Below are 16,340 nucleotides of genomic sequence, written 5' to 3' on the forward strand. Positions count from 1 at the left end.
TTAATAAATCTTTAGTTACTAAAGATTGGCTGAAGCATGTTTTTTGGGTGAAATCATGAAGTATATTTTGATCTGTGGGTAAGTGGCCGGTTCTTTGGAACAGGAAAAATCTAATATATGTTATTTCTGGTTTTAATAATCCTTTATCACAGATAAATGGTTTGTCTGGGCAATGCATGAGGGCCTGAGGGGGACTGTCTGTGGCTCCATAATAACTCGTATGGTTATTTGGAAGCACACATTTTTACCGGTTTGGTGAAGACTTAGGATAGACTACACCACCAGCCTGGGGTATATGCCCTGTATTCTGGCAATCTGACCTGAGATTGGTGCTCTTAGCTGTGTCCCATACCAGGCAGAGTGCCAAGGCAAACTCATGGTATCCTAACAAATTCAAGATTTATAAATACATATTCATTGGTGATGTTTCACAAATCAAATTCATTTCAGTCTTCCACCACTTTTTCAGGAAATGGGGTTGATCTACCAACATTTGAGTTCTTTCATTTGGATTTCCTCTGTGAAAAGACGCACTCACCTGGGTCCGGGCTTTCCAACGTTTGACATCCTCTTCCAACAGCTTCTTTTCTGCCTGAAGCATTCCACTTTTTTCACTTAGCTCAGCATTAGACTCTTGTAAAGGTAGGATGTCTGCCTCTAGCTTACGCACCTGGGAAATCATCAGGTATTAAAATATACCCCCATCTCACTGGGGGAGCAGCGGGGATGTTGGGCAGACTGCCAGAGTGATGTACAGCCCAGAAAGAGAGATGGGAGAGCGCATGCCTGAGAAGGCCATGGCTAGGTCCCTCCTCCTCCTCGGGTTCTTCACCTCCCACTGGCCAGTCAGGGGAGAAGTGGGAAAGCTGATTGATGGTGGAGCACAAAGGTCAATTTAAACCCCTTTCCATGCTTTCAGGGGTGTCTCCACTGGCTAGCGCAGATAAAGGCTAAAAGGTGCAGCACTCCCAGAAGTAAATGACACTTAAGATTTCACTGGTGGACCTTGTGCTTGTAAAAGAGGAGGCCCGAAGCCTTCACAAGTTGAGGTCCCCCTTAATATCCTCTACTCGTCTTGTGTGTGTATGGGGGGAAGGGGGTGGGGAAGAGGAGGAGAAGATTCAGAAGTGAGCTGAGTTCTAGGGGTAGACTGAGGAGGGTCAACCCTGAGTTACTGGTTATATGATGGGAGTGGGAGCCCTGTAAATCACACTGGACACCATTAAATTCCTGGTCTGTGAGATAGCACTCCTGCCCAGTGTTATATGTGGCTTAAATTAATAAAATTGCGGCCCACCACTTCAGTCCATCCCTTTTTCTTTTATTTTAAAAAGAGAGTCCTGATCAAAGCGTATTGTTAACCAAGAGTATCTACAAAAAGAACAGGAGTACTTGTGGCACCTTAGAGACTAACAAATTTATTTGAGAATGGAACATATAGTAAGGAGATATATACACACATACAGAGAACATGAAAAGGTGGGAGTTGTATATATCTCCTTACTATATGTTCCATTCTCAAATAAATTTGTTAGTCTCTAAGGTGCCACAAGTACTCCTGTTCTTTTTGCGGATACAGACTAACACGGCTGCTACTCTGAAACAAGAGTATCTACTGATTTTTCTATTTTATTTAAAGCTGCCAGAAACTTTTTGCATAGTAAACAGGGCCTTGTCCTCTGACATCTTAATTATATTGAAAATCCTCTCAGTTGTGTCTGAAGTGATTGTCCCCCACTTTATAAACAAATTTTAAGCAAACAGTTACTGCAATTAGTGATATGTTATATGTCTAACAAACCCAGATGTTGATTCATTCAAGTTCTCCTTCAAATACCGAGTGTCTGAGAACTCTGTGCATAAGTCTTATCACTAACCTTTGCCTGCATTTGTTGTAGTTCTTGTTCTAGCCTCTCTTTCTCTTCTCTAAGCATCTTGTTGGTTTCTATCAACACATTCATGGTTTCCGTCTTTTTCATTAGTTCTTCATGCTGAGCAATTGTTTTTGCTGTTATCTGTTAGGTCAAAGAAAATCATCCAAACTGGTTTAGCTTTCTTTGGACATAAACATTCAAACAACATTCACTGGCATTCCATTTTAGAAAACTATCACTGTGTACATAAACTCATGTAAACACTTTTAAAAGAGTTAGATGAAGAAATTAATATATTGTTTAAAAACCCTGAAAATAGCAGGCTTCCCCATTTGATTCTCTGTACCATTTCTCCAAACATTTCTTTTGAATGCTTCCTAAATATCTATTCTGCACAACTATACATGTTAAAACAAGTTCTCGAAACATAATTGCTATCCTGCTTTTGAGAGCAAGTTCATCGGGCTAGGAGCAAAGTTAGTGCAACTGGACAAATATCAATCCCAATCCAAATACAATGGACTCTTGCACAATTCTTAGCTTTTAGCTTATGTTTGCACCGCAGATGAGAGGCATGCTTCCCAACTCAGGTAGACAGACACATGCTAGCTCAAATAGAGCTCTAAAAATACTGCTATAAATAGCAGCATAGCTGAGGATAGCACAGATGAGTGGCTCAGGATAGCTGCCTAAGTACATACTCAGGGGGTCTGGCTGGCTTCAGACTCTGACTGGTAGCTTGAGCCGCTGCCTGTGCTATCACCAGCTACACTGCTATTTTTAGCAAGCTAGCTTGAGCTAAGCTAGTACTTCTGTCTATCCAAGCTCAGAAATACACTCCCAGCTGCAGCATAGACGTACGCAGTTGAAGTAGGAAAAGACTTGAATAAGGAGGAAGACATTTCAGCCAGTTGTTGAAAGTGTAACCAACAGTTCATGTACACACCTGCACCTTTTCTCTCTCTGCGTTCAGACTATCGTGCAACTCCTGGAGCTCCCTTTCCAGGTGATCCACCCTTTGACGATAACGCAAGCTCTCCACCTGGGCCACCTCAAACCTTGTTTCCGCAATCTCCTTCTCTCGGCGTATAAATCTATAAGAAAGGGGGTCATTTGAACTCAAGAGTAAAAAGTTAAATCTAGACACCCACGTAAGAATGACGCCTGCTGTTAAAAGAAAATAAAAATGGCAGTTGGCTGAAGAGACCCAAAAGCAAATCCTAATATCTACCAATAAATAAAGGAAACAAGAACACTTGATCCTACTCTGGGAAGGTGTCACTTTGTGGAATGTTCTTGCCACCAACATTTACCAGGAGGTACCAGGCCCTCCAGACAAGTCTTTGCATTACATCTTTTCCATATGATACTTGGGACCATTCAGCAGTTGCAATTCCACCTATCTCAGCTAGTACTGAAGCAGGGCAAAAGGCTGTCACCATAGCTAATATCAGTTAAAAATTAATCCACTTTAATTTTGAAATTTTCTGTGTTTTCCAAAAAAGAAAATGAAGGTGAACTAACCAGTTCAGCAACTGAAATTACTCACAATGACTAAGGAAAATAGTTTAGGATTAAATTTACCTGAGAATTTCTAAGATTTGTTCTTGTGATTTGCCTTCTTCATTGAGAGAAACATTCAATGCACTTGGCATGGATTCCTTCACAGAGGTCACCATCTTGTCACTTAGATTTTCCAGTTGCTCATGTAATAATCGGTTTTGTTTTTCTAAGTCGTCACAGCGAGACCCAAGCTTTGAAGCTTCATCCTACGACAGAAATATTTTTCTGTTTGGTCATGATGAATTTTAATTTGCATGGGTCTGAACACTACAGATATCTATACACTTCAGAAAAGTCACTGAAGCCAGAAAAATCTTACCTTTAACATTCTCTCCCGTTCCTCCCATGAGGCTTTGCACTCCAGAAGTGCAGATTCAGCTTTCTGAGTAGCTTCTTCTAACTGCTGCCTTATTGCTGAATTCTTAGCAACTTGACTTTTAGCAGCCTGCAAGGCCTCAACATCAGCTGCATGAAGCATCAATTCCCGTTCATACTTATTTTGAGCTTCTGAAGCTATCTTTGCCTGTGAGAAACAGTGTACTTTGTTATTTTTCAAGTATATCACATACCCTCCATAGCTCGTTCAAAAGTTACATAAATACAAAAAGGGAAATTTCCCAATATTAGACTTGTCTTCTCTTGTACATCAATCCTGATAAACAAAATAAGCCACCAATAATAAAATCTAAGCCACCTCCTCAAAGTGTCCCTATCCCTTAACCCATGTGATTCTCAAAAGCCTGAGAAAACAGATATGCAGATTTGACTATATCCCTAAATATTAACGCTCTGGCAGCCAGCTGGATGAAATCCACTTTTTATATGCCCTATCACCAACCCTCTCCCTTTAAATTCTGCATTGAGAGGGATAGGAGCTTGTTCAAGTACTTCTGCTGATTGCAACTATGGAGAGAGATAAATACAAAAAGGGGGGGGGGAAGGACCAGCAAAAGATTGATTCAATCTTATTATCTGACACATGAAAATCCCTGGCAATTAAACACTCAGTCTACATAAGCTACACAATGGAGTTTTCTGAAAGAGTTATTGGAATTCTCAGATGCAGAAAAATAAGCATGACTAGGTTTCACTGTAAAAACCAGCAGTTACTTGACACCAAACTTATCTTCTCAGAGTACTGGCAAAAATGTTTTGCTGCAGTTATTGTTGCTAGCATGCACTCTAAGTAATTGTCAAAATTGGGTTTGGAAATAAATTTTCCCCTAGTATATACTGGTGAGAACTTTAGTTTTCACCTTCTTTTGGAGAGTTAAGTAAGAATCCATTAAGATCAGTTAAGTACATCCCACAATCAGTGTTCCCTCTAATTTTTTACGTCCATGTGTGGAATGAATTTTGTTATGTGCACCAATATGGAGGTGATGTTTGACATATCACGTTCATATTGGTGCACATAACAAAATTCATGTGGTGGGGGTGGGGCTGAGGGGTTTGGAGTGTGAGAGGGGGGCAAAGGGCTGGGGCAGAGGGTTAGGATGTTGGGGGGGATGAGGGCTCTGGCTGGGGGTGCGGGCTCTGGGATGGGGCTGGATATGAGGGGTTAGGGGGGCTCAGGGCTGGGGCAAAGGGTTGGGGTGTGGGCTCTGGGGTGGGGATGGGGATGAGGGGTTTGGGGGTACAGGCTGCCCCAGGGCGGCGGTGGGAAGAGAGGACTCTCCCAGACCTCTCGTGCTGCAGAAGTTCGGGGCTGGGGAAGAGGCACCTCTTCCTGGTCACGGCAGCTCCAGCGGGGCTAGGCCAGGCCAAGGGAGGGGCACCTCTCCCCGCCGCGGCAGGTTCACACTGTGGCCTTATACAAGTGCAGGATTTTTATATTCAAAGTCTATTTAATTAACACTCTAGTTATTTAAAATTTAGATTACATCAAGGCAATAAAGCACCAGGAAATACAGTCTAGGAAACAATCATGTCATAGGAATGGACGAACTGCTCCTGTAATACTCTTCTATTTCCACTAATTTCTCTGACCAACTGCACTGAAAGTTAAACTTGTCCTTGGCTCCAGACAGAGACAAAACTATCAAACAATCTTCATCTGGCCATTTATAGCTAAAACCAAAACTTACTTGTTCCTGACAGTCACGCCTGGCTTGCTGTTCATTATTTATTGCTGTGCTTGCTCTTTGAAGAGCTTCCTGGACTTCAGATTGCACATTAGAGAGACTCTTCTTCAGTTCAGATAGCTATAGGAAGGAAATAAAATTGAACATGACAATGTAATTTATTAAGTACTATAACACAGTGTTTAAAAGAAGCAACACGAAGAGGTACAAGATATGAATAATTTAGAGCCGAAGGAGGAATTTTTGGTGAGATTTAGATTTTGGTTTATTAATGTAATAGAGCCATTTTTGTGCGAATTCAGGTCTTCTGAGCTCCCTTTTCAGAGATAGTTAACTATGCTTTCCCAGCTGAGTTCACATCAGTGATGCTGGTTGCACAGCAGTCTTGTTAATTTCAACTCCAAGAGGAAGGAAATCAGCCATTTTCCAAATATAAAACAGAAAAATTAAAGGGCCTGGATGCCCTAATTTTGGCATACATACACAAACACTGCAGCTTGGTTTTGCTAGTGTGCCAACGCTATTTCCTTCAAGCACTGATCAAAGTATAAGATAAGAGAAACAGTGAAGGACTGAGTGGATAAGAGTTTAATATATGTATTCATATATTTTAATATAGCATCCTTCTAATTGAATTACACTCCTGTAAAACCTTTTGTGAAAGGTACAATAAATTAGCATTGGAGACTGCATTGCTTTCCTTTTCTGCATAGAAGTTAAAATGAAAACTACAATTAAAGACTAACTGCAAACATATTCTTGTAGACACAAGGAAGGTGAACGTTCAGCACTCTATACCTGTTGCTCCATGTTCTCTATAGCTTTACGTTTCTCATCCTGAAGTTCTTGCTTTTCCTTCTCTGCCTCCATCAACTTCTTTTCTAGCTGGGCTTGATACTCAGAAGAATCCTTCAAACGGGCTTCAACAGTTGCACGAACTTCCTCTGTCACCTTTACAAAAAAAATAATGACAAAAGGTCAAGCCGTCAGTAAAAATTTAGATCCACACACACTACAAAGTACATGAGATCTGCTTGTGTTCCATACTTTCCTTATAAAGATTCACATTTTATGTTTCACATTCATGCAATACTCATTTTAAGCCAAAAAATGGATTCTCAATCTCAGTTAGCCAAATGTCATGGGGACATTGGAAAGTATAGGTAATGGTATTTTTGAATAACTCGGGATATTTTCAACATCCCACTGGGGGCATTTTTGAAGAGCAGTTTCAGATGACTAGGTTGGGATATGTATCAGCTGAAATATCTTATTACATATTAAAGTTTGTAAAATGTATAAAACTCACGCCTCAATGAAATGTTTGCAATAACTATTGGAGGGGAAGAGGACTGGATGCTGGACCCAGAGCAACATGTACTTGATCTGTTGGATGCCACAATTTTAGTAAAAACAATACATTTTGTCTAGTGATCAAAGTTCTATTTGGGTATTCTCTACTTTGACAAATCAAGAATCTAAAAGACATACTGACAATTTATAACATTGGGCTGCATTTGCAGTTTAGGCAGTGATGTTTTTTACAAATAGGATGTGGATATTTGCCTTCACACTTGAAGTGTGCCTAGAAAGTATTCTTTCGCATATTTGAAAAGTTTACTCCGTTAGGATAAACAATGATTATATAGAATGTCTGACAGAAATTAGATCTGATTCATATGCAATGCCTACATTTCCAAAGGTCCTGTGAGAGCTGAGGCCACTTTCTTGAACTTGGAGACAGTCAGGCAAGGAGTCAGCCTTTCCTCAAATTTACAGTTCAGTTATATTAACACAGGGGCAGGCAACCTATGGCACACGTGCCGAAGGCGGCACGCGAGCTGATTTTCAGTGGCACTCACACTCCCTGGGTCCTGGCCACCGGTCTGGGGAGCTCTGCATTTTAATTTAATTTTAAATGAAGCTTCTTAAACATTTAAAAAAACCTTATTTACTTTACATACAACAATAGTTTAGTTATATATTATAGACTTACAGAAAGGGACCGTCTAAAAACGTTAAAACGTATTACTGGCACGCAAAACCTTAAATTAGTGTGAATAAATGAAGACTCGGCACACCACTTCTGAAAGGTTGCCGACCCTTGTATTAACATATGGGCATTAAAGTATGCAGGAAGACTGAATGTGCAGTTTGCTTGAAAGTCTATTTACAGTAAGTACTGAAAAGAAATGGTATAATTTCACAAGACTCTAACATGCACTGCAAAATACTTGCTTCTGATTGTGACATCCCATGAAACACAGGCTGCAGAACTCCTCATAAGTAAGAGTACTAATACAGTGAAAAATATGACCAAGATGTACACTGTTATATTTAGCAAGTAATGTTAATGGCTAAATACATATTGACACTTACCTGTTTTTCTTTATTAAGGGATTCTTCTAGACTAAGAACCATAGCTCTGTACTGTTCCACATTACTAGTAGTAGTCTTCAGTCTTTCCTTCAGGTCATTAACTTGTTCCTCAGCTTGTCTTAGTCGACTAACAAGATCATCCACATCCTCATTTGCACTAGACTGTCCTAAGATATAAAAATGCATAAATTTCATAAACTAGAACTCAGTCTTTAAGATGTAAATTATGTCCAAGTTATACCTTCTGAAGATAAGATAAGCAGTGGCATTGCTTTGTGATTTTCACAGGAAGCAACTTAATTTCATCAGACATTACCCTGGCGGTACATATTAATTTTTGTAGTGCTGCAAGGGAGAAGTGAGATGAGACAGTACACACGAGGGTAGTCTGGTAAGACTAGCCTTATAATTAGAGCCCTGTGATTTTCGCAAATATGAAGTCAAAGGAAATAAAATGAAAAACATATATAAAACAGAATAAAGCAACTGTGCCCTCCTGCCCCAATACCTCACTCTGCAGGGGTGCATAGGATCGCAGTGCTGCTCAGGCTTGGCCCAGCCATCTCTCTATCATGATGTGATGGGGTCTCCAGGCCAAATCTGAGTGAATGGTGTTGCAACCCAAATTTGCAGTACTATTTGCTCAAATTTGGCCCAACTGCCCTCCTACTGCCATGATGGCCAGGTAAAACTTGAGTGGTGTTGTAACTCTGTCCACCAGGTCACAATGCCTGGAACGGGAAGCTGGACTCAGTCTCATGGGGCAAGAACTACTGCTGCAGCAGAGCAAATGTTGGGTGGGCTCACCCTGAAACCCCACAAGGGCTTCCACCTCCCATGGGACATGAGAACCTTCTCAGCCTCCTACCGCCCCATGGAAGGATCCTCTGCTACTCCTGCTGGGATGGATAAAACAAAGTAACACAAAATTTCCCAAAACTAAATGAAAAACTATAAAAAGTTTTAACAAATGTCATGGGTCTCTACTTATAATCTTACTATCTCTGTAAACGTTTCTTTTTAAAAGATAAAGTGCCCTTTCATATTTGGAGGAGAATGTACACATTAAATCTGAATATTTTTTAAACGCAGAATTTTTGGAGTATTATAGGAATAAAAAAGTATTTTTTTTAACAAGTAAGAAGTTTCAAGGTTCATAAATTTCTTAAAAATACAGTCAAACTTCAAATTATTTTCCAATGATTAGAAGTTTTCCTTTAAGGATCAGAACAAACATGAGAAATTTCAAGCCAAAAGGATTTTTTTTTTAGAAAATCCTAAGCACTAAATAAAAAGTAATAGCTCATGAGTTAAGTCCTTTCATCTGTAACTATTGCTAAAAATAAGAATATGTAGATCTAAATGTTGCACAGTGGAACAAATTAAAATAAATTCATAACCAAAACATCATAAAATCCTGTATCTTAAACACACAACTAAAGCATTCATGAAAACAGGACTTTTAAAAAAGTTAGTTGCTATCTGTTGAAAGTATACATCACAAAATCTGCAGCTTTAAAAAATGTAAGGTAAAACACTGGCCCTAGTGAAGTCAATGGAAGTTCTGCCATTAACTTCTGCGGAACCAGGATTTCACCCACAATCTTACATTGCAATTATGACAAAAAATGCAAGTTCAGAAATTTCCACCCATTACCCTAAGCAATTAATTAGGATGGTGAGGATGAGGAATTAGAAGATCAGATGTATTTAAGAAATAGCATTTCACATAAAGGTAAGCTTTCAAGTCTACGTAGGAGACCTATTGATTTGTCCTGTTTTTAAGTCTGGTCCATCTGAATTCTTTTATATCTCACATTGGTCAAACTGTATCTGAACATGCTGGAGTAATCAGAATGCGGTTTTCTGATTTCAGAGACGGTATTCCTAGATTTACACACAACACTGGACATAAATCACTCTAGTCTCCTCCTTCATCGGGCAGCTTTCAAACTGGTAAATGTTTCAATAAGTCACCGTTTCACTTTACCTTTCCCAGGAGCCTGCTGCGATGTCTGGGAGGCTAACTGAGCTTCAGTATTATTCAGCTGCTGTTTCAATGTGGCAATCTCTTTTTGGGCATTCTTCAGCAGTTCCTTTGTGTTAAGGTGACGGTTCATTTCAGTCTCAAGTTGTCTTTTAGTATCCAACAGATGAACCTGTAAAGGCAATGTTCTTGAGTCTGCAATACCTGACACATTGCATAAAAATCCAACATAATTAATACAAGACAACAATATAATGGTTAAGCAGATCTTGTAAGCTGGTAAGCAATTTCATTTATTTTTCTCTTAAACATCAATTAGAAAAAATTGCTTACAAGTACTCACATCTTGGTTTTTGGTAAGCACGTGCCTTTGTTCCACCTCATTCTCTAGTTTCTTCTTTAGTTGAGATATCTCACGCTCTAGTTTCTCTACCTGGTTGTTGAGTCTTTGTTTAGTCTCTGTCTCGGACCTCTCCAATATCACCTGATAAAGGCACAAAATGCAATTGCTACCATGTGGAACAATTCAGACAAGTAAATAAATCCTAATCACTTAGTAGGCGTTAACTCCATACCATTCCCGTTAACGTCACCCCCCACAAAAAATTACTCACCACACAGTATGCTGTCTCAAGTATCAAGATGTTATAACTAACACAGCAGAACTTGTTACCACCATGAAAAATGAGTTTTTACTGCCTGCCAAATTTTTCTCTAGTAAAATTTCTTGTAACTTCACAAATCAAACAGCATATATTTTAAAAAAGATGTGTCATTAAAGAAGCGTTCAGTCATCATTAATGATGAATTTGTTAGGAATGTTATCTTAAGCAATTATTTATGAACGAAGTATTAAACACATCACAGCGTAACAGGAAAACAAAATTAGTAGGTCAGGCAGTGACCAGAATCAAGTTTGTCAGAGTTAATGAAACAAGTAATCACTTTTTTGATCTGATCCACAATTTATAGTCACTTGCATTTTAATGGTAATATTAATCAATGGAAGAAGAATAATTTCTTGTCTTTTGAAAAGTGCATAAAAACGATGCCCATACTGAAAACAGTATTATTGCTCACTGATGAAATTGCTAAGTAACATATTCAAGTAATGAATGTTTATTTATGACTTGAAACAATAATTGCTGTTTAATGGCCTGATCCAATGCTTATTGAAGTCAAAGATTTCATCAGGCATTGGATAATATCTTGAAACATGCTATTTTCATCAGTATTTTTAAAGCCTTGAATATAACATACCAAGTCATTATACTAATTCTTGAAAGATCTGACAAAGGAAGTGTTACACATTTAGTGTTATCAGTTGAAAAGACTCTGTCTCCAGTTCACATGGTTTTTGCATCCAACAAAAAGGATGGCATTTGATTATACCTGAATAGTTCGCAGATTAGTAAGCAGTAAATTTTGTCCCCTTTGCTCAGCTAACAAAGATTCTCGCTGCTGGGTCAGACGAACTTCAGCCATCTTCAAGATATCCTTCTCTTTTTTCAAGTTGTCTGCTCTCACCTTTAAAAGAGCAGATTACAAATCAAAATTTAGCATCTTAACAGCAAATCTGTGCATTAGTTAATTTGGGCAAAATTTACCTACTGTATAACTTCTTGAAAAACAATCAAGATAAGTAACCAAAGCCAGTCAAGTACTCTTCTAAATGTTAAATTTCTGAAATTTAAGCCAAATTACAATCTAAGTAAATAAGGCTGGAATTACAAAACTTTAGCTTTAGCTGACTAACATTAGCCAAAAGCAAAAGCTTCACTCTATTCATCAGTTGACGAAAACAGCCCTTAGAACAGTTTACTGAGTCTCTCAGTATTTGTGATGGTAAATAAAATATCTCACATATACATGTTCCAACACTGACATGATTTTAACAGCCAGTGTTTTCACAAGGCATGAAGTTAAGAGATTTAGTACTAGATTCCACTGAATTAAAAATTTCAGGTAGTGTGAAGCACTGGTTCAAATTCTAACCGTTTTCAAGACAATGGAATAGAAATTTACTGTGTCATTATACTAAATTTGAAGTGTACACAAATACAGATTGCATGAAAATGTTGTACAATCACCTCTGCCATAGCCAGCTTTTCATTAGCTCCTCTTAAGTCCTGGGTCATAGTGTTAATTATCTGTTCCTGTTTTTGAGTTGTTGCTGTGAGCTTTTGAGTTCTCTCCTGAAGGGATGTTATTTCTCGACGATATCCCTCAACATTATCCTGCAGCATCTCATAACTTTAAATGGAACAAAAAAAAAAAAAGTAGTTTATATTCCTGAGTTAAATGACTTACACTGAATTACAAGGTGAGTGCATACACTCACATGAACATGCTATGTTTTCATGTACCAGTTTGAAGCATGATTTACAGAGATATTAGCCTTGTAAAAGGTTAGCTGAATTGGAAAAGAGAATGCTAATTAAATAGTTTTTTCTAAAGCACTGCTCCATTTCATATCAAGTTTCTGAATATGATGCATGATATTAACTCAAATATTCAAGTATGGCTAATTCTTAACAAATAATGACCAATTAACAGAGGCTAAACAGACCCTTCTCTTCCACTTACTGAAGCTCCTATGGCTTTAAAAAATATAAGGTTTCTCTCGCTCTTTGGCTTTAATCCAGTAAATTGTATTTCAAATAAAGGATCCAAAGTTTCATGTTTGGGTTGTTCCCTTGTTGGATTTCTTGGTTTTTGTTTTTAAATAAAGAATTTATTATGGGCTCCCACTTTGGATTAAGTAACACTGGTACTTTTTTTTTTTTTTTTTTTTTGGAGTAGCAACATGCTATCCGTTTTGGGCTTTTTGTGGAATTATAAAGTTGCCATGTAACAATGCACCTACATTTGCCTCTGTGTGGCCACTGCATTCTCACTCAATTGGAAACATGGGTATTTTATTGGCAGTTCATATCAACAAACATACTATATAGTCTAACACCAAGCAATTAGCTTGTTTTCTCACATGTAAGACAAGAAAATGGAGTTCTACTTGGAAATGTAATAATCACCAACTTACCGTTTGGAGGCAAATTCAAGTTGGGTGGACATCTTAGCATTCTGTGACCGCAAGTCTGTGACTTGCTCCTGAAGTTTTTCATTTTGTTCATTTAGCAGTTTGTCGTTCTCCGCCTTTTCTTTTCTGTAGTTCTCAAAAACTTCCCGTAGCTACAGCAAGCATTAAGGAACAATCATTAAGAAGATTACAAGGTGAAAAAGAAACAAATTATTTGAAATGTTTAATTAAAAAAAAAAACACAGTGTACCTGTTTAAGTGCAGCCTTAGCCTCTACTGCATCTGCTGACTCAGTCATTGATACTGGAGCAGGAGTTGACATGGCTTGAGGCATACTTGAACGTTTTGGGGTTGATGTAAAAGAAATCTCCTCTGGCAACATACTTGAAGCTTTATAAAAATTAAAGCTACATTTTAAAATCACCAAATATACAAACAGAAGATTGAATATCAGTCATTTGGTGTTGGGCAGGCTAGGAGTTCTTAGAGCAAAAAACTTATATATTTCATATTTTCCATATGCCATCTAATGATAAACACTGAACAACACAGACCAACTAAAAAAAGGTTCCAATCCTCTCCATAAATCATTTTAGAAAGCTATCAACTACTGTGGAAACTTATGAGTTGCTAACACAAGCCTAACCTTGCACTGGAATGACAACTCCAGTTGTCTGAGCTAACAGTACGCGGTACATATCACGCTGACGAACTATAGAGTCTACAAGCTGCAGTTGAACATGACGTGCTTCACGCAGTTTCTCTAACTCATGGATGGCTTCCTCAAGTTGACTCTGCAGCTCAGAAATTCTGAAACAGAGAAAAGACAGGATTTTGTTTCCTTTTAACTGTATTTAGACAGCAACAATTATTAGCCAAGGTGGCATTTTTACAGAGGCATTTAAACTATTTAATCACAAGAGGCTTTCAAAACTGTTTATTCCATCCTTGGAACTTTAATTAGTATCACTGGGAGTTCTGAGCAAAGATAAAGGGACTGGATAAGGCCCTTGGACTTTAACAAATTTTCTTTTAAAAAGTGAGCAAACATAACTCAGAGTCACATATCTGCAGATATCCTATTGCTCATCTTATCTGAGCTCTCAGTTGTTTTAACTTTTAGGTACAGTTATAGTACCTTGTTAAACTGACAACACAGAAACATTTGCAGTCCATTTAGCAAACACAAACCATGTCCCGCTATGCCACTGATTAATCTGACTGGGGAAATAGAGATTCCCTCCTCTTAAGCAGGGGGAAGGCTATATAGCAGTCAATTGGCTGGCTACCTCTTCCCCACATATATTGACGGCATAAATTGGATACTACAAGGAAATAAATTCTTGCACTCTGCTTGCAAGAGGATCTTCCTATCCCCTGGCAATGCTTTTAGGCTTTGACTTTATTGCAGCACAGCTGGACTAGTATTTGGTGGCCAGGGTGCCAAGTCTCTGTCACATTTCCTGCCATGCTGTAGGCCAGTGGTGAGCAACATGCATCCCACAGGCCGCATGGGGCCATCAGGGTAAGCTGATTGCAGGCTGCGAGACATTTTGCAGATGTTGACCATCTGCAGGCATGGCCCCCCGCAGCTCTCAGTGGCCACGGTTTGCCGTTCTGGCCAATGGGAGCTGTGGGAAGCAATGGGCTGCAGGGATGTGCTGGCCGCTGCTTCCCACAGCTCTTATTGGCCGGCAACAGCGAACCACGGCCAGTGAGAGCTGCGGGGGGCCATGCCTATGGACAGTCAACGTCCGTAAAATGTATCGTGGCCCGCAATCAGCTTACCCTAATGGGCCGCATGCGGCCCGCAGGTTGCCCGCCACTGCTCTAGGCTATGGCTGATTGGCATTGGTCCCCATATCACGGACCCGCTTAAGAGATGGGATTTTTTCACCTTCCATGAGCATCCACTATGTGTACGCAACAGGTTCATAGGTTTTGCTATTATTTAGGTTTTCTTCACATAGTTTCAAAGTACCTGTAACTTTATGGAGGCAAGAGACAGATTTGAAGACAAGAGACATTATTAGCGGCATCAGAGCAAACTATCCCACTGCGTAGGAAAGATCGGAAGTATGTCAAGAGACCACCCTGGCTTAACCAGGAAATCAAAAAAGAGTCCTACAAAAAGTGAAAACTAGGTCAAATTACAAAGGATGAATATAAACAAACAACACAAGTATGTAGGGGCAAAACTAAAAAGGCCAAGCCACAAAACGAGATCAAACTAGCTAGAGACATAAAGGGTAACAAGAAAACATTCTACAAATACATTAGAAGCAAGAGGAAGACCAAGGACAAGGTAGGCCCATTACTTAATGACGGGGGGGAAACAATAACAGAAAATGTGGAAACGGCAGAGGTGTTTAATGACTTCTTTGTTTTGGTTTTTACCAAGGTTGGTGGTGATTGGACATCTAACATAGTGAATGCCAGTGAAAATGAGGAAGGATCAGAGGCTAAAATAGGGAAAGAACAAGTTAAAAATTACTTAGAGACGTTAGATGTCTTCAAGTCACCAGGGCCTGGTTAAATGCATCCTAGAGTACTCAAGGAGCTGACTGAGGTGATATCTGAGCCATTAGCGATTATCTTTGAAAAGTCATTGAAGATAGGAGAGAGATTCCAGAAGACTGGAAAAGGGCAAATATAGTGCCCATCTATAAAAAGGAAAATAAGGACAACCTGGGGAATTACAGACCAGTCAGCTTAACTTCAGTACCCGGAAAGATAATGGAGCAAATAATTAAGCAATCAATTTGCAAACATCTAGAAGATAAGGTGATAAGTAACAGGCAGCATAGATGTGTGTCAAGAACAAATCATGTCAAACCAACCTACTAGCTTTCTTTGACAGGGTAACAAGCCTTGTGGATGGGGGAAAGCAGTAGACGTCGTATATCTTGACTTTTGTAAAGCTTTTGATATGGTCTCACATGACCTTCTCATAAACGAACTAGAGAAATGCAATCTAGATGGAGCTACTATAAGGTGGGTGCATAACTGGTTGGAAAACCGTTCCCAGAGTAGTTATCAGCAGTTCACAGTCATGCTGGAAGGGCATAATGAGTGGGGTCCTGCAGGGATCAGTTCTGGGTCTGGTTCTGTTCAATATCTTCATCAATGATTTAGATAATGGCATACAGAGTATACTTATAAAGTTTGCAGACGATACCAAGCTGGGAGGGGTTGCAAGTGCTTTAGAGAATAGGATTATAATTCAAAATGATCTTGACAAACTGGAGAAATGGTCTGAAGTAAATAGGGTGAAATTCAATAAGGACAAATGCAAAGTACTCCACTTAGCAAGGAACAATCAGTTCCACACTTACAAAATGGGAAAAAGCTGCCTAGGAAGGAGTACTGTGGAAAGAGCTCTGGGGGTCATAGTGGACCACAAGCTAAATATGAGT

General features: G+C 39.1%; 1 protein-coding gene across 2 annotated transcripts in view; it reads right to left on the reverse strand.

Annotated features, from left to right (window-relative positions):
• The window catches only part of LOC112103410 (nucleoprotein TPR), a 70,046-nt gene that overhangs the window by 30,586 nt on the left and 23,120 nt on the right, over window positions 1–16,340 (reverse strand). For both annotated transcript variants that reach the window (XM_024195140.2, XM_024195138.2), the window contains exons 15-29: window positions 13,571–13,734; window positions 13,175–13,314; window positions 12,928–13,076; window positions 11,978–12,140; window positions 11,280–11,414; window positions 10,231–10,371; window positions 9,891–10,059; window positions 7,901–8,067; window positions 6,320–6,472; window positions 5,525–5,641; window positions 3,757–3,960; window positions 3,459–3,643; window positions 2,821–2,968; window positions 1,878–2,015; window positions 539–670 (exon numbers count right to left, since the gene is read on the reverse strand). In XM_024195140.2, the coding sequence (XP_024050908.2) occupies window positions 539–670; window positions 1,878–2,015; window positions 2,821–2,968; window positions 3,459–3,643; window positions 3,757–3,960; window positions 5,525–5,641; window positions 6,320–6,472; window positions 7,901–8,067; window positions 9,891–10,059; window positions 10,231–10,371; window positions 11,280–11,414; window positions 11,978–12,140; window positions 12,928–13,076; window positions 13,175–13,314; window positions 13,571–13,734 (2,305 nt within the window). The remainder of the gene's footprint in view (window positions 1–538; window positions 671–1,877; window positions 2,016–2,820; window positions 2,969–3,458; window positions 3,644–3,756; window positions 3,961–5,524; window positions 5,642–6,319; window positions 6,473–7,900; window positions 8,068–9,890; window positions 10,060–10,230; window positions 10,372–11,279; window positions 11,415–11,977; window positions 12,141–12,927; window positions 13,077–13,174; window positions 13,315–13,570; window positions 13,735–16,340) is intronic.

The sequence above is a fragment of the Terrapene carolina genome, unplaced genomic scaffold, assembly GCF_002925995.2.
Source record: "Terrapene carolina triunguis isolate 2854851 unplaced genomic scaffold, T_m_triunguis-2.0 Scaffold211, whole genome shotgun sequence".
Taxonomy (NCBI): Eukaryota; Metazoa; Chordata; order Testudines; family Emydidae; genus Terrapene; species Terrapene triunguis.